The sequence below is a fragment of the Argopecten irradians genome, chromosome 8 (genome assembly GCF_041381155.1).
Source record: "Argopecten irradians isolate NY chromosome 8, Ai_NY, whole genome shotgun sequence".
Classification (NCBI taxonomy): Eukaryota; Metazoa; Mollusca; class Bivalvia; order Pectinida; family Pectinidae; genus Argopecten; species Argopecten irradians.
In genome coordinates, this window is record NC_091141.1 from 31,545,302 (window position 1) to 31,561,760 (window position 16,459).

The following is a 16,459-nucleotide window of genomic DNA, read 5'->3' on the forward strand; positions in this document are numbered from 1 at the left end:
GGGCTATACACTACGACATTAAACTGTATTATTGACACCTAACACGATGTTTCAGATTGTCTGTGGATCTGTATATTGGGCTATACACTACGACATTAAACTGTATTATTCACACCTAACACGATGTTTCAGATTGTCTGTGGATCTGTATATTGGGCTATACACTACGACATTAAACTGTATTATTCACACCTAACACGATGTTTCAGATTGTCTGTGGATCTGTATATTGGGCTATACACTACGACATTAAACTGTATTATTGACACCTAACACGATGTTTTAGTTTGTCTGTGGATCTGTATATTGGGCTATACACTACGACATTAAACTGTATTATTGACACCTAACACGATAGGTTTTCAGATTGTATGTGGATCTGTATTATTGGGCTATACACTACGACATTAAACTGTATTATTCACACCTAACACGATGTTTTAGTTTTGTTTGTGGATCTGTATATTGGGCTATAACACTACGACATTAAACTGTATTATTGACACCTAACACGATGTTTCAGATTGTCTGTGGATCTGTATATTGGGCTATACACTACGACATTAAACTGTATTATTGACACCTAACACGATGTTTCAGATTGTCTGTGGATCTGTATATTGGGCTATACACTACGACATTAAACTGTATTATTGACACACCTAACACGATGTTTCAGATTGTTTGTGGATCTGTATATTGGGCTATACACTACGACATTAAACTGTATTATTGACACCTAACACGATGTTTCAGATTGTCTGTGGATCTGTATATTGGGCTATACACTACGACATTAAACTGTATTATTGACACCTAACACGATGTTTCAGATTGTCTGTGGATCTGTATATTGGGCTATACACTACGACATTAAACTGTATTATTCACACCTAACACGATGTTTCAGATTGTCTGTGGATCTGTATATTGGGCTATACACTACGACATTAAACTGTATTATTGACACCTAACACGATGTTTCAGATTGTCTGTGGATCTGTATATTGGGCTATACACTACGACATTAAACTGTATTATTCACACCTAACACGATGTTTCAGATTGTCTGTGGATCTGTATATTGGGCTATACACTACGACATTAAACTGTATTATTGACACCTAACACGATGTTTCAGATTGTCTGTGGATCTGTATATTGGGCTATACACTACGACATTAAACTGTATTATTCACACCTAACACGATGTTTTAGTTTGTCTGTGGATCTGTATATTGGGCTATACACTACGACATTAAACTGTATTATTGACACCTAACACGATGTTTCAGATTGTCTGTGGATCTGTATATTGCTATTGGGCTATACACTACGACATTAAACTGTATTATTGACACCTAACACGATGTTTCAGATTGTCTGTGGATCTGTATATTGGGCTATACACTACGACATTAAACTGTATTATTGACACCTAACACGATGTTTCAGATTGTCTGTGGATCTGTATATTGGGCTACACACTCACGACATTAAACCTGTATCTATTGACACCTAACACGATGTTTAAAGATTGTCTGTGGATCTGTATATTGGGCTATACACTACGACATTAAACTGTATTATTGACACCTAACACGATGTTTCAGATTGTCTGTGGATCTGTATATTGGGCTATACACTACGACATTAAACTGTATTATTCACACCTAACACGATGTTTCAGATTGTCTGTGGATCTGTATATTGGGCTATACACTACGACATTAAACTGTATTATTCACACCTAACACGATGTTTTTATTTGTCTGTGTATCTGTATATTGGTCTATACACTACGACATTAAACTGTATTATTCACACCTAACACGATGTTTCAGATTGTCTGTGAATCTGTATATTGGGCTACACACAACGACATTAAACAGTATTATTGACACCTAACACGATGTTTCAGATTGTGTGTGGATCTGTATATTGGGCTATACACTACGACATTAAACTGTATTAATGACACCTAACCCAGTCGATTTTTAAAGATTGTATGTTGGATCTGTATTTTGGGCTATACACTACGACATTAAACTGTATTATTGGACACCTAACACGATGTTTCATATTGTCCTGTGGAGTCTGTATATTGAGCTATACACTACGACATTAAACGGTATTATTGACACCTAAAACACGATGTTTCAGATTGTCTGTGGATCTGTATATTGGGCTATACACTACGACATTAAACTGTATTATTCACACCTAACACGATGTTTCAGATTGTCTGTGGATCTGTATATTGGGCTATACACTACGACATTAAACTGTATTATTGACACCTAACACGATATTATTGGGCTACACACTACGACATTAAACTGTATTATTGACACCTAACACGATGTTTCAGATTGTCTGTGGATCTGTATATTGGGCTATACACTACGACATTAAACTGTATTATTGACACCTAACACGATGTTTCAGATTGTCTGTGGATCTGTATATTGGGCTATACACTACGACATTAAACTGTATTATTGACACCTATCACGATGTTTCAGATTGTCTGTGGATTTGCATATTGGCTATACACTACGACATTAAAACTGTATTATTGACACCTAACACGATGTTTCAGATTGTCTGTGGATCTGTATATATTGGGCTATATACACTACGACATTAAAACTGTATATTGACATTGGCTATCTAACTACGATGTTTCAGCAATTACGACATTCTGTATTATCACACCTTACACTGTATTGTGTGGATCTATTGACTATGTTACGACATTAAACTGTATTATTGACACCTAACACGATGTTTCAGATTGTCTGTGGATCTGTATATTGGCTATACACTACGACATTAAACTGTATTATTGACACTAACACGATGTTGTTTTGATAGGCTTTCAGATTGTTGTGGATCTGTATATTGGGAATAAAACATTAAACTGTACATAACACAAAAACTGTATTATTCACAAAATTAAACGATGTTTCACGATGTTTTGATTGTCTGTGGATCTGTATATTGGGCTATACACTACGACATTAAACTGTATTATTGACACCTAACACGATGTTTCAGATTGTCTGTGGATCTGTATATTGGGCTATACACTACGACATTAAACTGTATTATTGACACCTAACACGATGTTTTCAGATTGTCTGTGGATCTGTATATTTATACACTACGAACATTTAAACTGTATTATTGACACCTAACACGATGTTTCAGATTGTCTGTGGATCTGTATATTGGGCTATACACTACGACATTAAACTGTATTATTGACACCTAACACGATGTTTCAGATTGTCTGTGGATCTGTATATTGGGCTATACACTACGACATTAAACTGTATTATTCACACCTAACGATGTTTCAGATTGTCTGTGGATCTGTATATTGGGCTAACTACGATGTTTACACATTAGATTGTTTCAGTATTGTCTGTGGATCTGTATATTGGGCTATACACTACGACATTAAACTGTATTATTGACACCTAACACGATGTTTCAGATTGTCTGTGGATCTGTATATTGGGCTATACACTACGACATTAAACTGTATTATTGACACCTAACACGATGTTTCAGATTGTCTGTGGATCTGTATATTGGGCTATACACTACGACATTAAACTGTATTATTGACACCTAACACGATGTTTCAGATTGTCTGTGGATCTGTATATTGGGCTATACACTACGACATTAAACTGTATTATTCACACCTAAACACGATGTTTCAGATTGTCTGTGGATCTGTATATTGGGCTATACACTACGACAACTGTATTGTATATTGACACCTAACACGATGTTTCAGATTGTCTGTGGATCTGTATATTGGGCTATACACTACGACATTAAACTGTATTATTGACACCTAACACGATGTTTCAGATTGTCTGTGGATCTGTATATTGGGCTATACACTACGACATTAAACTGTATTATTGACACCTAACACGATGTTTCAGATTGTCTGTGGATCTGTATATTGGGCTATACACTACGACATTAAACTGTATTATTACACCTAACACGATGTTTCAGATTGTCTGTGGATCATGCTATACACTACGACATTAAACTGTATTATTAATCACGATATATATTTGCTACACACTACGACATTAAACTGTATTATTGACACCTAACACGATGTTTCATATTGTCTGTGGATCTATATATTGGACTATACACTACGACATTAAACTGTATTATTGACAACTAACACGATGTTTCAGATTTTCTGTGGATCTATATATTGGGCTATGTACACTACGACATTAAACTGTATTATTCACACCTAACACGATGTTTCAGATTGTCTGTGGATCTGTATATTGGGCTATACACTACGACATTAAACTGTATTATTGACACCTAACACGATGTTTTAGTTTGTCTGTGGATCTGTATATTGGGCTATACACTACGACATTAAACTGTATTATTCACACCTAACACGATGTTTCAGATTGTCTGTGGATCTGTATATTGGTCTACACACTACGACATTAAACTGTATTATTCACACCTAACACGATGTTTCAGATTGTCTGTGGATCTGTATATTGGGCTTTACACTACGACATTAAACTGTATTATTCGACAACCTACACGATGTTTCAGATTGTTCGATATTATTGGGCTACACACTATGACATTAAACTGTATTATTCACACCTAACACGATGTTTCAGATTGTCTGTGGATCTGTATATTGGGCTATACACTACGACATTAAACTGTATTATTGACACCTAACACGATGTTTCAGATTGTCTGTGGATCTGTATATTGGGCTATACACTACGACATTAAACTGTATTATTCACACCTAACACGATGTTTCAGATTTTCTGTGGATCTGTATATTGGGCTATACACTACGACATTAAACTGTATTATTCACACCTAACACGATGTTTTAGTTTGTCTGTGGATCTGTATATTGGGCTATACACTACGACATTAAACTGTATTATTGACACCTAACACGATGTTTCAGATTGTCTGTGGATCTGTATATTGGGCTATACACTACGACATTAAACTGTATTATTCACACCTAACACGATGTTTCAGATTGTCTGTGGATCTGTATATTGAGCTAAATATACACACGAACATTAAACTGTATTATTGACACTACACACACTAACACGATGTTCGATTGTCTGTGGATCTGTATATTGGGCTATACACTACGACATTAAACTGTATTATTACATATGACACCTACACGATTTTCAGATTGTCTGTGGATCTGTATATTGGGCTATACACTACGACATTAAACTGTATTATTCACACCTAACACGATGTTTAAGATTGTCTGTGGATCTGTATATTGGTCTATACACTACGACATTAAACTGTATTATTCACACCTAACACGATGTTTTAGTTTGTCTGTGGATCTGTATATTGGTCTACACACTACGACATTAAACTGTATTATTCACACCTAACACGATGTTTAAGATTTTCTGTGGATCTGTATATTGGTCTATGTACGCTACGACATTAAACTGTATTATTCACACCTAACACGATGTTTTAGTTTGTCTGTGGATCTGCATATTGGGTAATACACTACGCCATCAAACTGTATTATTGACACCTAAAACGATGTTTTAGTTTGTCTATGGATCTGTATATCGGGCTATACTTTACGACATTAAACTGTTTTATTCACACCTAACACGATGTTTCAGATTGTCTGTGGATCTGTATATTGGGCTACACACTACGACATTAAACTGTATTATTCACACCGATCATGATGTTTCAGATTGTCTGAGGATCTGTATATTGGGCTTTACACTGCGACATTAAAATGTATTATTCACACCTATCACACGATGTAGTTTCAGATTGTCAACAAACACTATAACATTAAACTGTTTTATTCACACCTATCACGATATTATTTTGTGGATCTACATTGGGCACTACACTACGACATTAAACTGTATTATTCACACCTAACACGATGTTTCAGATTGTCTGAGGATCTGTAATATTGGGCTACACACTACGAAATTAAACTGTACCAACTTTACCTGGGTCAGTGGTTACGTTATGGATTGGAGTAAATGGGACACGACTGCGGGGTGAACCCCACGACTGTGATGTGGATAATCTTTGTGTAAGGCTCCATCACGGGTTAGATTTACTCAGAACTGTACTTTGCTCGAAGTCTTATGATGCTGTCTGTGAATATGGTGAGCAAAGTTTCGATTAGTGAATGTGTTAGGTTGCATTTGGTCCATTACAGCTTTTCGAATCAAATCGAAGTTTTAGTGTTTAGCAAAACAAAAACAAAACCGTTCAATAAAAGACGGTGACATTCACACGCTGCAATTCAATTTGGTTAAAATTTGTAAATGCAGATTTAAGATTTGTATTGAGAACCAATACATATCCGCGCGATTTAATTTTTGTATGTTTCCCGGTAAGTCGGAAAAAAATAAATTACTTCAAAAAATGTTTCATAAAAATGAAGAAGAAAAATCAAAATTTCAAACTCAAATCGCCTTGGAATAGACTTAGGGGTAGAAAATCGAAATGAAGTTGATTTACCGTATTCCATCAGATTAGTGTTAGATAAACAGGCATCTTAGGTTGCTTTCAATCAAACGCTATCATCCTATTTCAGTGATACCCGAGTCTACTACTACATTTACAACAAAACAAATTACAATAGCAATGTCAATGCCTTCATCATCTGTATCAACGAAAACTCTAATTACAACATCACTGGCATCGACCTCTGTGTCATCATCAGCTGTAATAACACCTCTGTGTCATCATCAGCTGTAATAACAGCTCGGTCATCACCAGCATCGACCTCTGTGTCATCAACAGATATATTTACAACAAGTTCATCATCGGCATCGCCCTTTGTGTCATCATCAGATGTAATTACAACTCAAACAACTACCTACGATCCAACCAAAGCACAGTGTTTCTGTTCCTGCAAAGGAAATTTGACACAACTTAGTCACAACTGCTTGAAAGCCTCGCATTGTTAAAGTTTGAGCTCACCTTGTCGAAAAACAATACTTCACACGCTCTACGTAAACGAACCAGTGTTTACGACTCGAGATCGTCTTGTTTGGCGATGGGAGGCGTGGCTATTGTTATCATTTCCGTTATGGTTGGATTGCTGGTCATTCCTGATATCATCACGATATACAAGTATCTTTCCAAAGATGCAAAAACGTAAAATGCTGTAAACTCTTTGGAGTTGTCTGCTGTTGATGTTTAGCTGTTCTAGAGACGTTTGAATGCCCTTTTTAACTCAGGTCTTACCTTTGACCAGTAAATTGTCGTGCAGCTAAATATAATTTTTAAGGAAAGTGTGCAGCATTTTGGATTATATCCACCAAAGAGGCCATACAATTATGCTTATCAGTTGCTATCATATGTACTTCTACAACTTGTTTGATTTATCATGCAAAAACAAACATATAGTACGGTCGTTCATTTAGGACATCGATACACAGTGTAATAGTATTTTCTATCTAAAATATTCCGACCGTTGGGCACAATAATCTTCATGTTAAATCGACAGCTTGAAATAATTCAGATAGAAATTGATATTGCACATGTCAGAATACTACCAGCATAGTACAGGGGGACTAGAGAGATATGAACCAAAGTTGTTATATTGTTGGACATCTTTTTGTATACAGTGAACATGTGATCATTCTGATGGCAATGGTCAGGAAAAACTCCGGATGGATAATATAAGGAAACCCATTTGTTATTGACAAAGTAAACGGGATCCAGCAGTACGGAAATCCGGAACGTCTCGGCTGGGGACACAAGTGTTCAAATAATCGACGGTCCAATACATATGATGCCAAAAATAAAGCAGTAAATAAGAAATACAATGGTATACCATTTAAAACAATCAGTCGTACAATAGGTCAAATGACCCAGCAGATTCACAAGGTAAGCATTTACTAGTGTAATGTTGAATTGTAATTCCATGACCCTTTGATTTGCGAAGCCTTCTCAGGCGATTGGCGTTCTTCTTTCAAACTTTATGTATCGCCACTTTAAATCGAAACCAAACTAGTACGCCCATTGGATTTGGTAGTAATTTTGAAAATGTTCATTTCTTTTCTAATCATATCATTTACTCCCTTCAGCTTAATAATATGTATGTAATGTTTTAGATGAAGTTAAAGTGATTAGAACAAAACAAGATGCTTTATTGTAATTGTTTTAAAAAAGAGCATTACAAGAACGAACTCACCGGCAAGCTTGCACGACTGTTGTGTCTGTAAAATGCTTTTACATCAGGTATAGAATGAATCGAGACAGAAAACTCATTAGAGAGAATGTAGATCAATTGGAATTTGTTTCGTTCTCTAAGAAATATGAAATTTTCATGGATTTTGTCATGTAAATAGTAGTATAAATCCTTAAACGACATTACTTTCTAATCTACCATTAATTACCTATAGTTCAGGTTACTTTACAAAGATAAAAAGCAAAGGTTACTTAAGCAAAAACCAAAATGAAATCAGTTAAAGGAAAATAATGCAAATATGCGGGTACTCAGCTTTTAGTTAAAGAAATTGATATTTTAACTAATTGTTATATAGCATACAGTGTGTGAATACGATGCACACATCTGATGCTTCACATCCGTAAACGTAATAATCAGGTAGAGGGGAGAAATATCGTGTATTTTGAAAGCGATCACATATCAACGCGACATTTAAAAGTTTCATATAATATCAATAAACCGAATGGCATCACGTGTAGTGAAACGGTTACTTATAGAATACCTTGTTAACGTATCGTTAAGGAAGTGGATATAACAAGAAATCATATGTAATACCTATGCCACACAACCCGAATTATAACGTTAGCGCTATAGCTCGTGAATACCAATACCAAACACAAGAAAAATGGAACTATAAATACGTCACCAGTAACGGTAAATGCTGGGTCAGTATACAACCATCATTGTTTTTAAGTATTTGACACAATTTTATCAACATACAATTCTGATGTATCCTACAGTAAAGAATTCATACATTTTGAGCCATATTTACTGTTATAGTAACTGTTCTTTACTTATACTTCGATTGGGTATGAGTTATGTTAATATTGGTCTTTATCATTAAGTACCTGGGAGTTTTAAGAAGGGGGTACGTATCAATCTAGGCAATCGGTTTTTTTTGTGTTTATTTTGTTATATACAGTATACATGCATTTGATATACGCGTTATAATGTATGTATCAAATGGATTACGGCATGTCAACACTGGTGTAACGTCATGGTTATAGTCATTGTTTTTAGATAAACATATCAAATTGAACGTTATTAAGACACTTTGCAATAATATAGTTTGCTTTTTAAGAAATCGAAAATAAGAGTTAATACGAAGTTACAAGTTGTAAATTGGTATGTATTTATATCCAAAAAAACGAAGCTAGTTCGACTGTTAAATTAGCTCATGTTGTAAGCAGAATCACCATATGACGCCTATAAAAAACAGTTTAGTGCGGGAGGAGAAGTAGGTTCCCATGTACCCCTCTGGCATTTTTTCGAAACATGGTTGTTTAGGACCGATATGATGTCTAGTTTCATTTTATGTTTGTTGCCATTGACAACTAATGTCCCATGGGGGTCATATTTGAATGATTTTTTTTTTCGTCAGAACGTGCAATTATTTATGTTTAATTAATATATTTAACGACTGCATAGTTAATGAAATCGCTATATTGACAGGTAGAGATAAAAGGACGGACAGTATCTAGAAAGCAAACGGTACCATTATCGAATACACTTTGCAAACAGTTAGGTGGTTAAAACGGTAGAGTTTTGTATAAGTTTGTTGTTGTTTTTTTCTTCTAAAATAAGTCTTTTATTTTTATTCTAATATCATACAAAGAGGTTATTGTGGATAATTGATAAAGACATATGTATATAGCTCTAGTTTACAACAGTCATAGGCCAATACATTAGAATAGAAACTATCTGATATCCTTTAATTTTAAGCCTGTTTCGCATTATTCAATATGTCAGAATTTTTCCAAAACCATTCTTTCAAACTTCAAAGTAATCAATCAAAATAAAAATCGAATTGTCAGACTTTCATTGTCAAAAGGCTTTAAGCAGCTCATTTAACCTGATAGTGTTCTGAAGGGAATATAAAACTTACCGCAGTCGACATTGAGGTGGCATCTTTTTAAAGTATATTTACGCTTTAAATCACTTAATTTGTTTAATGTATTTTCTTCTTCTCAAACATGTCTAATACGTTGGTAGTCATAACGAGGACGCACGTAATGAGATTATGTAGTTTTAAGAACTCATGTGCAGGAAATAAATGCATATTGTTGAAGTATCTCTGACCTTTAACAAACTGTATAAACTGTATCGATATATTATGAAAATAATGAAAAATATGACTTTTTGTACAAAAAAGGTAACCATTTAAATATACACAAGTCGTTTGGTTATAAAATATAAAGCCTGGTTATAACCATTAGATAACTGGCGTCCCTGATATAACTCTCTGATGATTAGATTGGAGCTTTATGGTGTAATACGAAAGGTAAGGAGGTATGATATCATACAGAAGCATGGATTTGTACTATTCTTATATGCTATCCATAAAATGATTTCATTTTAAAGAAAATTACAATAATCATTTAATTTGTTGAACACTCTGGAATATGACGATGGTTATACCGTATAATTAGTGAAACAATTACTTGATTACGAGGGATACCTCGTTAACTTAGCTTTATGAAAGAGGATATAACAAGAAAGCATATGTATCACCTATACCGCGAATCCTGAATTATGACGTTTTCACAGGCTATACCTCATGAACTAACAAAAATACCAGAACATGGGAACTATATATATGTTGTTAGTACATGTAAATGCTAGATCAATACACTATTATGATTTTTAAGTATTTGGTTAAATTTTATCAACATGTAATTCTAATGTATCTTTCCTACAAGAAAGTATTAATTTATTTTGAGCCAAATTTACTGTTATAGTAACTGTTCTTTACTTATAATCCAATGGGTATGAGTTATGTTAACATCAGTTATGTCTGTATCACTTGGCACCTGGGATTTTTAAGAATGGATGTTCATATCCATCTATGTAAACGTCTCGTACTTTTTTGCTTTTTAGGATTTCACTTGAAGGTCATATTAGTTATTTTTTATTCTATCGAGTTTCAATACCTTTATTTCGTTTTCTAATACTTAATTTTATGTTTGGCTGTGGTGTGTATATTTTGAACAGCAAGTAATGATCTCAACAGAATGTTGCTAATTATGAGGTTTTTTTGTTTTCAATAAGTCCATTCTTATTTATGCTTTTGGTAATTGTAAATATTTTGTCAATATTTAGTATAATGATACAGCTATATTACCCATTATAATTTCTTCAATAATGTTAGTCTCGTGATCCTTTAACAACCATGACATCGGATCAGCTAGTAGACATAGATAAAAACATTTGTGATCTCTGTAGTAAATTCGTCTTAATACCTTTAGGTAAGATAGTGAAATTTCCGTCTCACTAAACTTTGGTTTAGCGTGTTAAATCTGTTTACCTTCAACACATAACATATATTCTTTCATACCTACGGGTGTAATACTGGCTGGTCTAGGGCAATACACCTATGTCGTCTGAGGCTGTCAACAAAATCACTCTATCCTCGGTAAAATATTAATATTTTTTTTCACAAAATTGACTGGTTTTACTCTAAAAGATGCAAACAACGGAATTTGTGTTGAAAATATCCCGTAATTTTTCATGTATAGAAAATTGACTTCCAGTCGTTGATTTCTTCGAATTTATTTCAAAATGGCGGGATATTATAGTTGTAAACTTGCAGTAAAACGTCGAGATATGAAAGAAAAAATATTCTTTCATAAGTGGATATGACGGATAGAGATATTCTACCCTCGGGATCACAAAATGTTGCAAAACTCTCGGTAAGCCTCGGGTTTTACTACATTTTGTGACCCTCGGGTAGAATATCCCTATCCTTCATATCCGGTCCTACAATATAAAGTCTGGTAATACTCATCAGATAACTGTCGTCTCTGATATAACTATCTTATGTTTCGATTGCAGCTTCATTTGAAAGTATGTAATACAAAAGGTAAGGTGGTGCGTTATTATACGTATGTTAATGTAAGTGTCACCGAATCCTTGATATGATAACGTTATCAGTTTGAAAATAATTTGTAAGGATTCTTTATGTATATCAACTGGATTAGCTTTTACATTATTTTTGGGCAAATTGCAACTGTTATGTACTTTGTTTACACCATTATTATGTTTGCGGTAAATACAAACATTGAGTTGTTGATAATACTTGCATAATCTTGATTAATAGTGTCACCTAATCACGGATATGTTACTGGTGATATTCTGACAATAAGTGATACGATTTTGATACAGATATATAATTGGTATCCACTCGATGATCTGTGATACTGCTGTGTCCGTTTAATACTATGATAATACCTGTGAGGATCGCGACACACAAAGAAAGAACATACGTTATTTAGACGTGTATGTTCAATGGCATTTCTCTATTTATACTAGTTTAACGTTTCAGTAAATGATTCACTATTGTATATGACTGACAATTTCATGAAATATGATACTTACTTCGAAGTCATTCCCCTTGTACTGTAACATAGAAATGATTGATTTAGCGAGAATGAGACAACAACAAAACCTCATATATATTCAGATGGGTTAGTGTTGATAACCAACATATACAAAAACTAGTCTTGTTATTGTCTGTTACTATGATTGATTCAATCAAAGTGATACATGTAAATGTCTGATGTCTTAACGCCACAGAGCCATTAACGATATACTATAACCTATAAATAATCTTACAGTTATCAATGAAGCAGATTATATTCCTGTTCTCTGACAACAATATAAATAAAAGAAAATGTTCCCACCGACAGAAGATACACATCGTAACTTACCTGACAATGAGGACAGGTCAGCTGTGAAAAAAAATAATCAAAGTTTAAATTAAATACGACATGAAAGACATGTATATACATCTTTATATTTATAAAGCATTAATGTTATTTATTTTAAGCCAATGCTGTTTGCGGACCATACCCAGTAATAGTTCATTGGATAACGTTTATGCTGCCATATATATATATATATATATATGTGATATATGAACAAGAACATGTTAGTAGAACAATTCAGTGGGAAATATGGCTTATGGTCACTACAAATAAATAGCTCGAATTCTTAGTTTAAATTTACAAATACTAATTGTTACTAACAAGAAGCCTGGGAGTCTTAACGGTCATTTTAATACAAAACAAGACACCTCCAATAATTTAAAGATGCTCACCGTTGACAAATAAGCACGATAGTATCAGTGATCGTTGGATCAATATTAAATGATCAAATAAGCTCGCATTTTCTTCACCCAACAATCAAGACAACCGGCAGATGTTTTAAGTTTCTAATATATTTAACACTGTGTCATTAAGAGTATATCAAAGTCATATATTTCATCAAGTGTCTTTTTTACCCAGTGACCTTAAATGGGGGTCAGGGTTACTCATTTGATCAAACTCGATAGCTCTTCATTCTAGCATGTTATAGGCCAAATATCGGGAAGCTTATTAATTATTGTTAATTATTTTTCTCTATTGAATTCGTTACATTATATCAGGCGCGTTTTGCTATGGTGGCCTTAATTGAATGTCAAGCTCATTAATTTTAACCAACCTGATTGTCCTTCCATGTAAACATCAGTTCCGATGTCAGATATCTAGTCCTCTTAGCTATTGTCAAGAAGTCGTTTTAAGACTTTAGCCTATACAACCCCTGTGTCATTGAATGAAAGTCATTCATTTGAACAAACTTCGTATTCGTTCAGCACATCAACTCACTGCCCATACCCTGGGCTTGCAGTTATCGCGGAGAAGTCATTCGTACGAAAGGTTTGCGGACGAAACACGACAGACAACACTACACAAAGCGTTATGACTATAGATCATTCTTGTCTTAAAGGTCAGATGACTTAAAATATCCATAAGTTATTGCAACATCGTATTATGTAAGGAACATGACAGTTATTTATGAAGGAATCTTAAGGCGAGTCATGACCACTAATTTTCAAATTTGGATGATTCCCATTACAAAGAAATCGAGGGTTCTCACAATTTTGTTAAGTCCCACAAGAAAATCTTGAGTCTAAAGACTCGTCTAGGTGAGCCCCGTGAATCACTGTTTGGTCATGGCTTTATATTAACTCACAATCCGTAAATGATTTGATCCACATCCCAGTAGTTATTGCACATAATCAGCAAAGCGTACCACTTTGTTGGAAGGAAAAGTAAAATGGATACTATGAGCACAAACTCAATGATAAAACGCTAGAAACTGCACTGGGCTAGCATCTAGTACTCGACGACTTAACGTTTCGGAATGATTATAGCAAATAGGACACTATATACGATTGCCAATTTATTGTAAAATATTAGTTTAATATGCATATTTTAGAGCTTATCGCAGTTCTAAATATATTATAATCGACACATATTATGAAATAGGTAAGTAATATGCAGATATACACACAAGACTGTATAGGCCGGGATCTAGGAGGGTCCACGTGCAACCCCCCCCCCCCCACAACTTAAAGAACCAATGCTTTTCTGAAGCCTTATGACCCACTGATAACGAAATCGAGAGGTAACATTGTATAAACTGGGATGAACTTCCGGTTATGACGTAATCAAGATGGCCGCCACCGTAAATTTCATGAAATTGACCAAAATTAATAAAAAGGACATAGCGACCCTAATTGCTGTCCGATTTGCACAAATGAGGTATCAGATTGAAGGTATTACTCCTGCCTATATTATGAAACATGTACTTGTTGAATTTGATGATACAAAAATCCAAGATGGCCGCCAAAACTGGAAAATTGATAGGAAATTGTGCGATTACAACTACAAATTGGAGAGAATTCAGTCGATAATCATCGATTTTCTTCGCATTGAATGTTTTTCATTGATATAAGATATAATCTGAAGTAAATGACCATATCTGGAATGAACTTCCGGTTATGACGTTATCAAGATGGCCGCCACTGTGAATTTTACGAAATCTGTTAAAATCGATAAAATCCACACAGCATCGTTGAATATTGTCCGATATGCATGTATGATGTATCAAAATGGAGGTATTGCTCTCGCCGATAATGCAGAATATAGAATGATGGATTTCAAGGGTAAAGGAATTCAAGATGGCCGCAAAAATGAAATTTTTTGTCATTATTTTGTTAATATCTTTTTGAGGTTTACAGATGCCGACGTGAAATGATGGATATCGAAAGTGGCAATAACAAGCTGGTGATTGACTCAAAACCAAGGTTCTGGAAAAATGTAAAAATGTATTTGATCAAATGTATTGTTCTAATTATAACGTTCTTTTCTTTTTAATTTACCTAGTGTGACAAATAAATGGACCAAACAGTATGTCTGCGCCACCTACTAAAAAGCCCAAAAGACAGCCAAAAGGTCAAGAAAAGGACAATTGCGTTGTACATTTTGATGGACTGCAATATGGTGAACTTACGTTATTCAGTGATCTCAGTGAACCTCAGAATAGGCTTGCAAGGCTACATGAAATTCGTAGGAAGAGACTCGGTCAACCTCTTGGATCAGCACATCGGATGGACGCAGCATGTGCTCTCATTCCTGACGTTCTGGAGTCTTATCATGGCTACCACCAGGCATGCTACAAAAAGTTCACGATGAACCTTAACAGATTGTCTGATGTAGAGGACAACCCAGCGCCTAGTAGTTCGTCACGATCGAGCCGACGGTCATCAGCTGATAGCATATTATTTACACCGGACTGTATATTTTGCAATTCCACAAATCTGAAGAAAGTGAAAGCGAAAGGTGGATGGTGGACAACAGAGGGTTTATCAATCTTCGACAAAGATGGGTGGATATCTATTCTTGAAAGAGCTGAAAAGAAAAAGGATGATCGGTTATTAACTCGCATACGAGGCCGGGATTTATTTGCATGTGAGGCGAAGTATCACAAATCGTGCAGGATTGCCTACATGCAGGATCCAATGAAATGGAGGAGTCGGAATGAAGAGGGAAAGAAACGGCAGGAAGAAATGGAAAGGTGTCACGGTGAAGCATTCAGAAGTGTATGTAAAGTCATCGACGATCAGGTCATCAAGTGTGAGAGACTAGTGAAACTGATGGAACTCTGTCAAGTTTATAAAACAAAATTGGAAGAGGTTGGTCATCCTAATCCGAATTATCGAGGAGAGAACCTGAAGACAAAGTTGGAGAAACATTATGCCGGTATCATATCCTTCTGTTTCCTCGGAGCATTTCGATAATATGTTTTGTACAGATCCGATGCTGATATTAACAACGCCAT

General features: G+C 34.9%; 1 protein-coding gene across 1 annotated transcript in view; it reads right to left on the reverse strand.

Annotated features, from left to right (window-relative positions):
• Nucleotides 1–6,745: 6,745 nt before the first annotated feature.
• The window catches only part of LOC138329840 (uncharacterized), a 97,585-nt gene continuing 87,871 nt past the window's right edge, over nucleotides 6,746–16,459 (reverse strand). The window contains exons 7-9 of the mRNA XM_069277128.1: nucleotides 13,006–13,026; nucleotides 12,674–12,694; nucleotides 6,746–6,898 (exon numbers count right to left, since the gene is read on the reverse strand). Coding sequence (XP_069133229.1) covers nucleotides 6,746–6,898; nucleotides 12,674–12,694; nucleotides 13,006–13,026 — 195 coding nt within the window. The remainder of the gene's footprint in view (nucleotides 6,899–12,673; nucleotides 12,695–13,005; nucleotides 13,027–16,459) is intronic.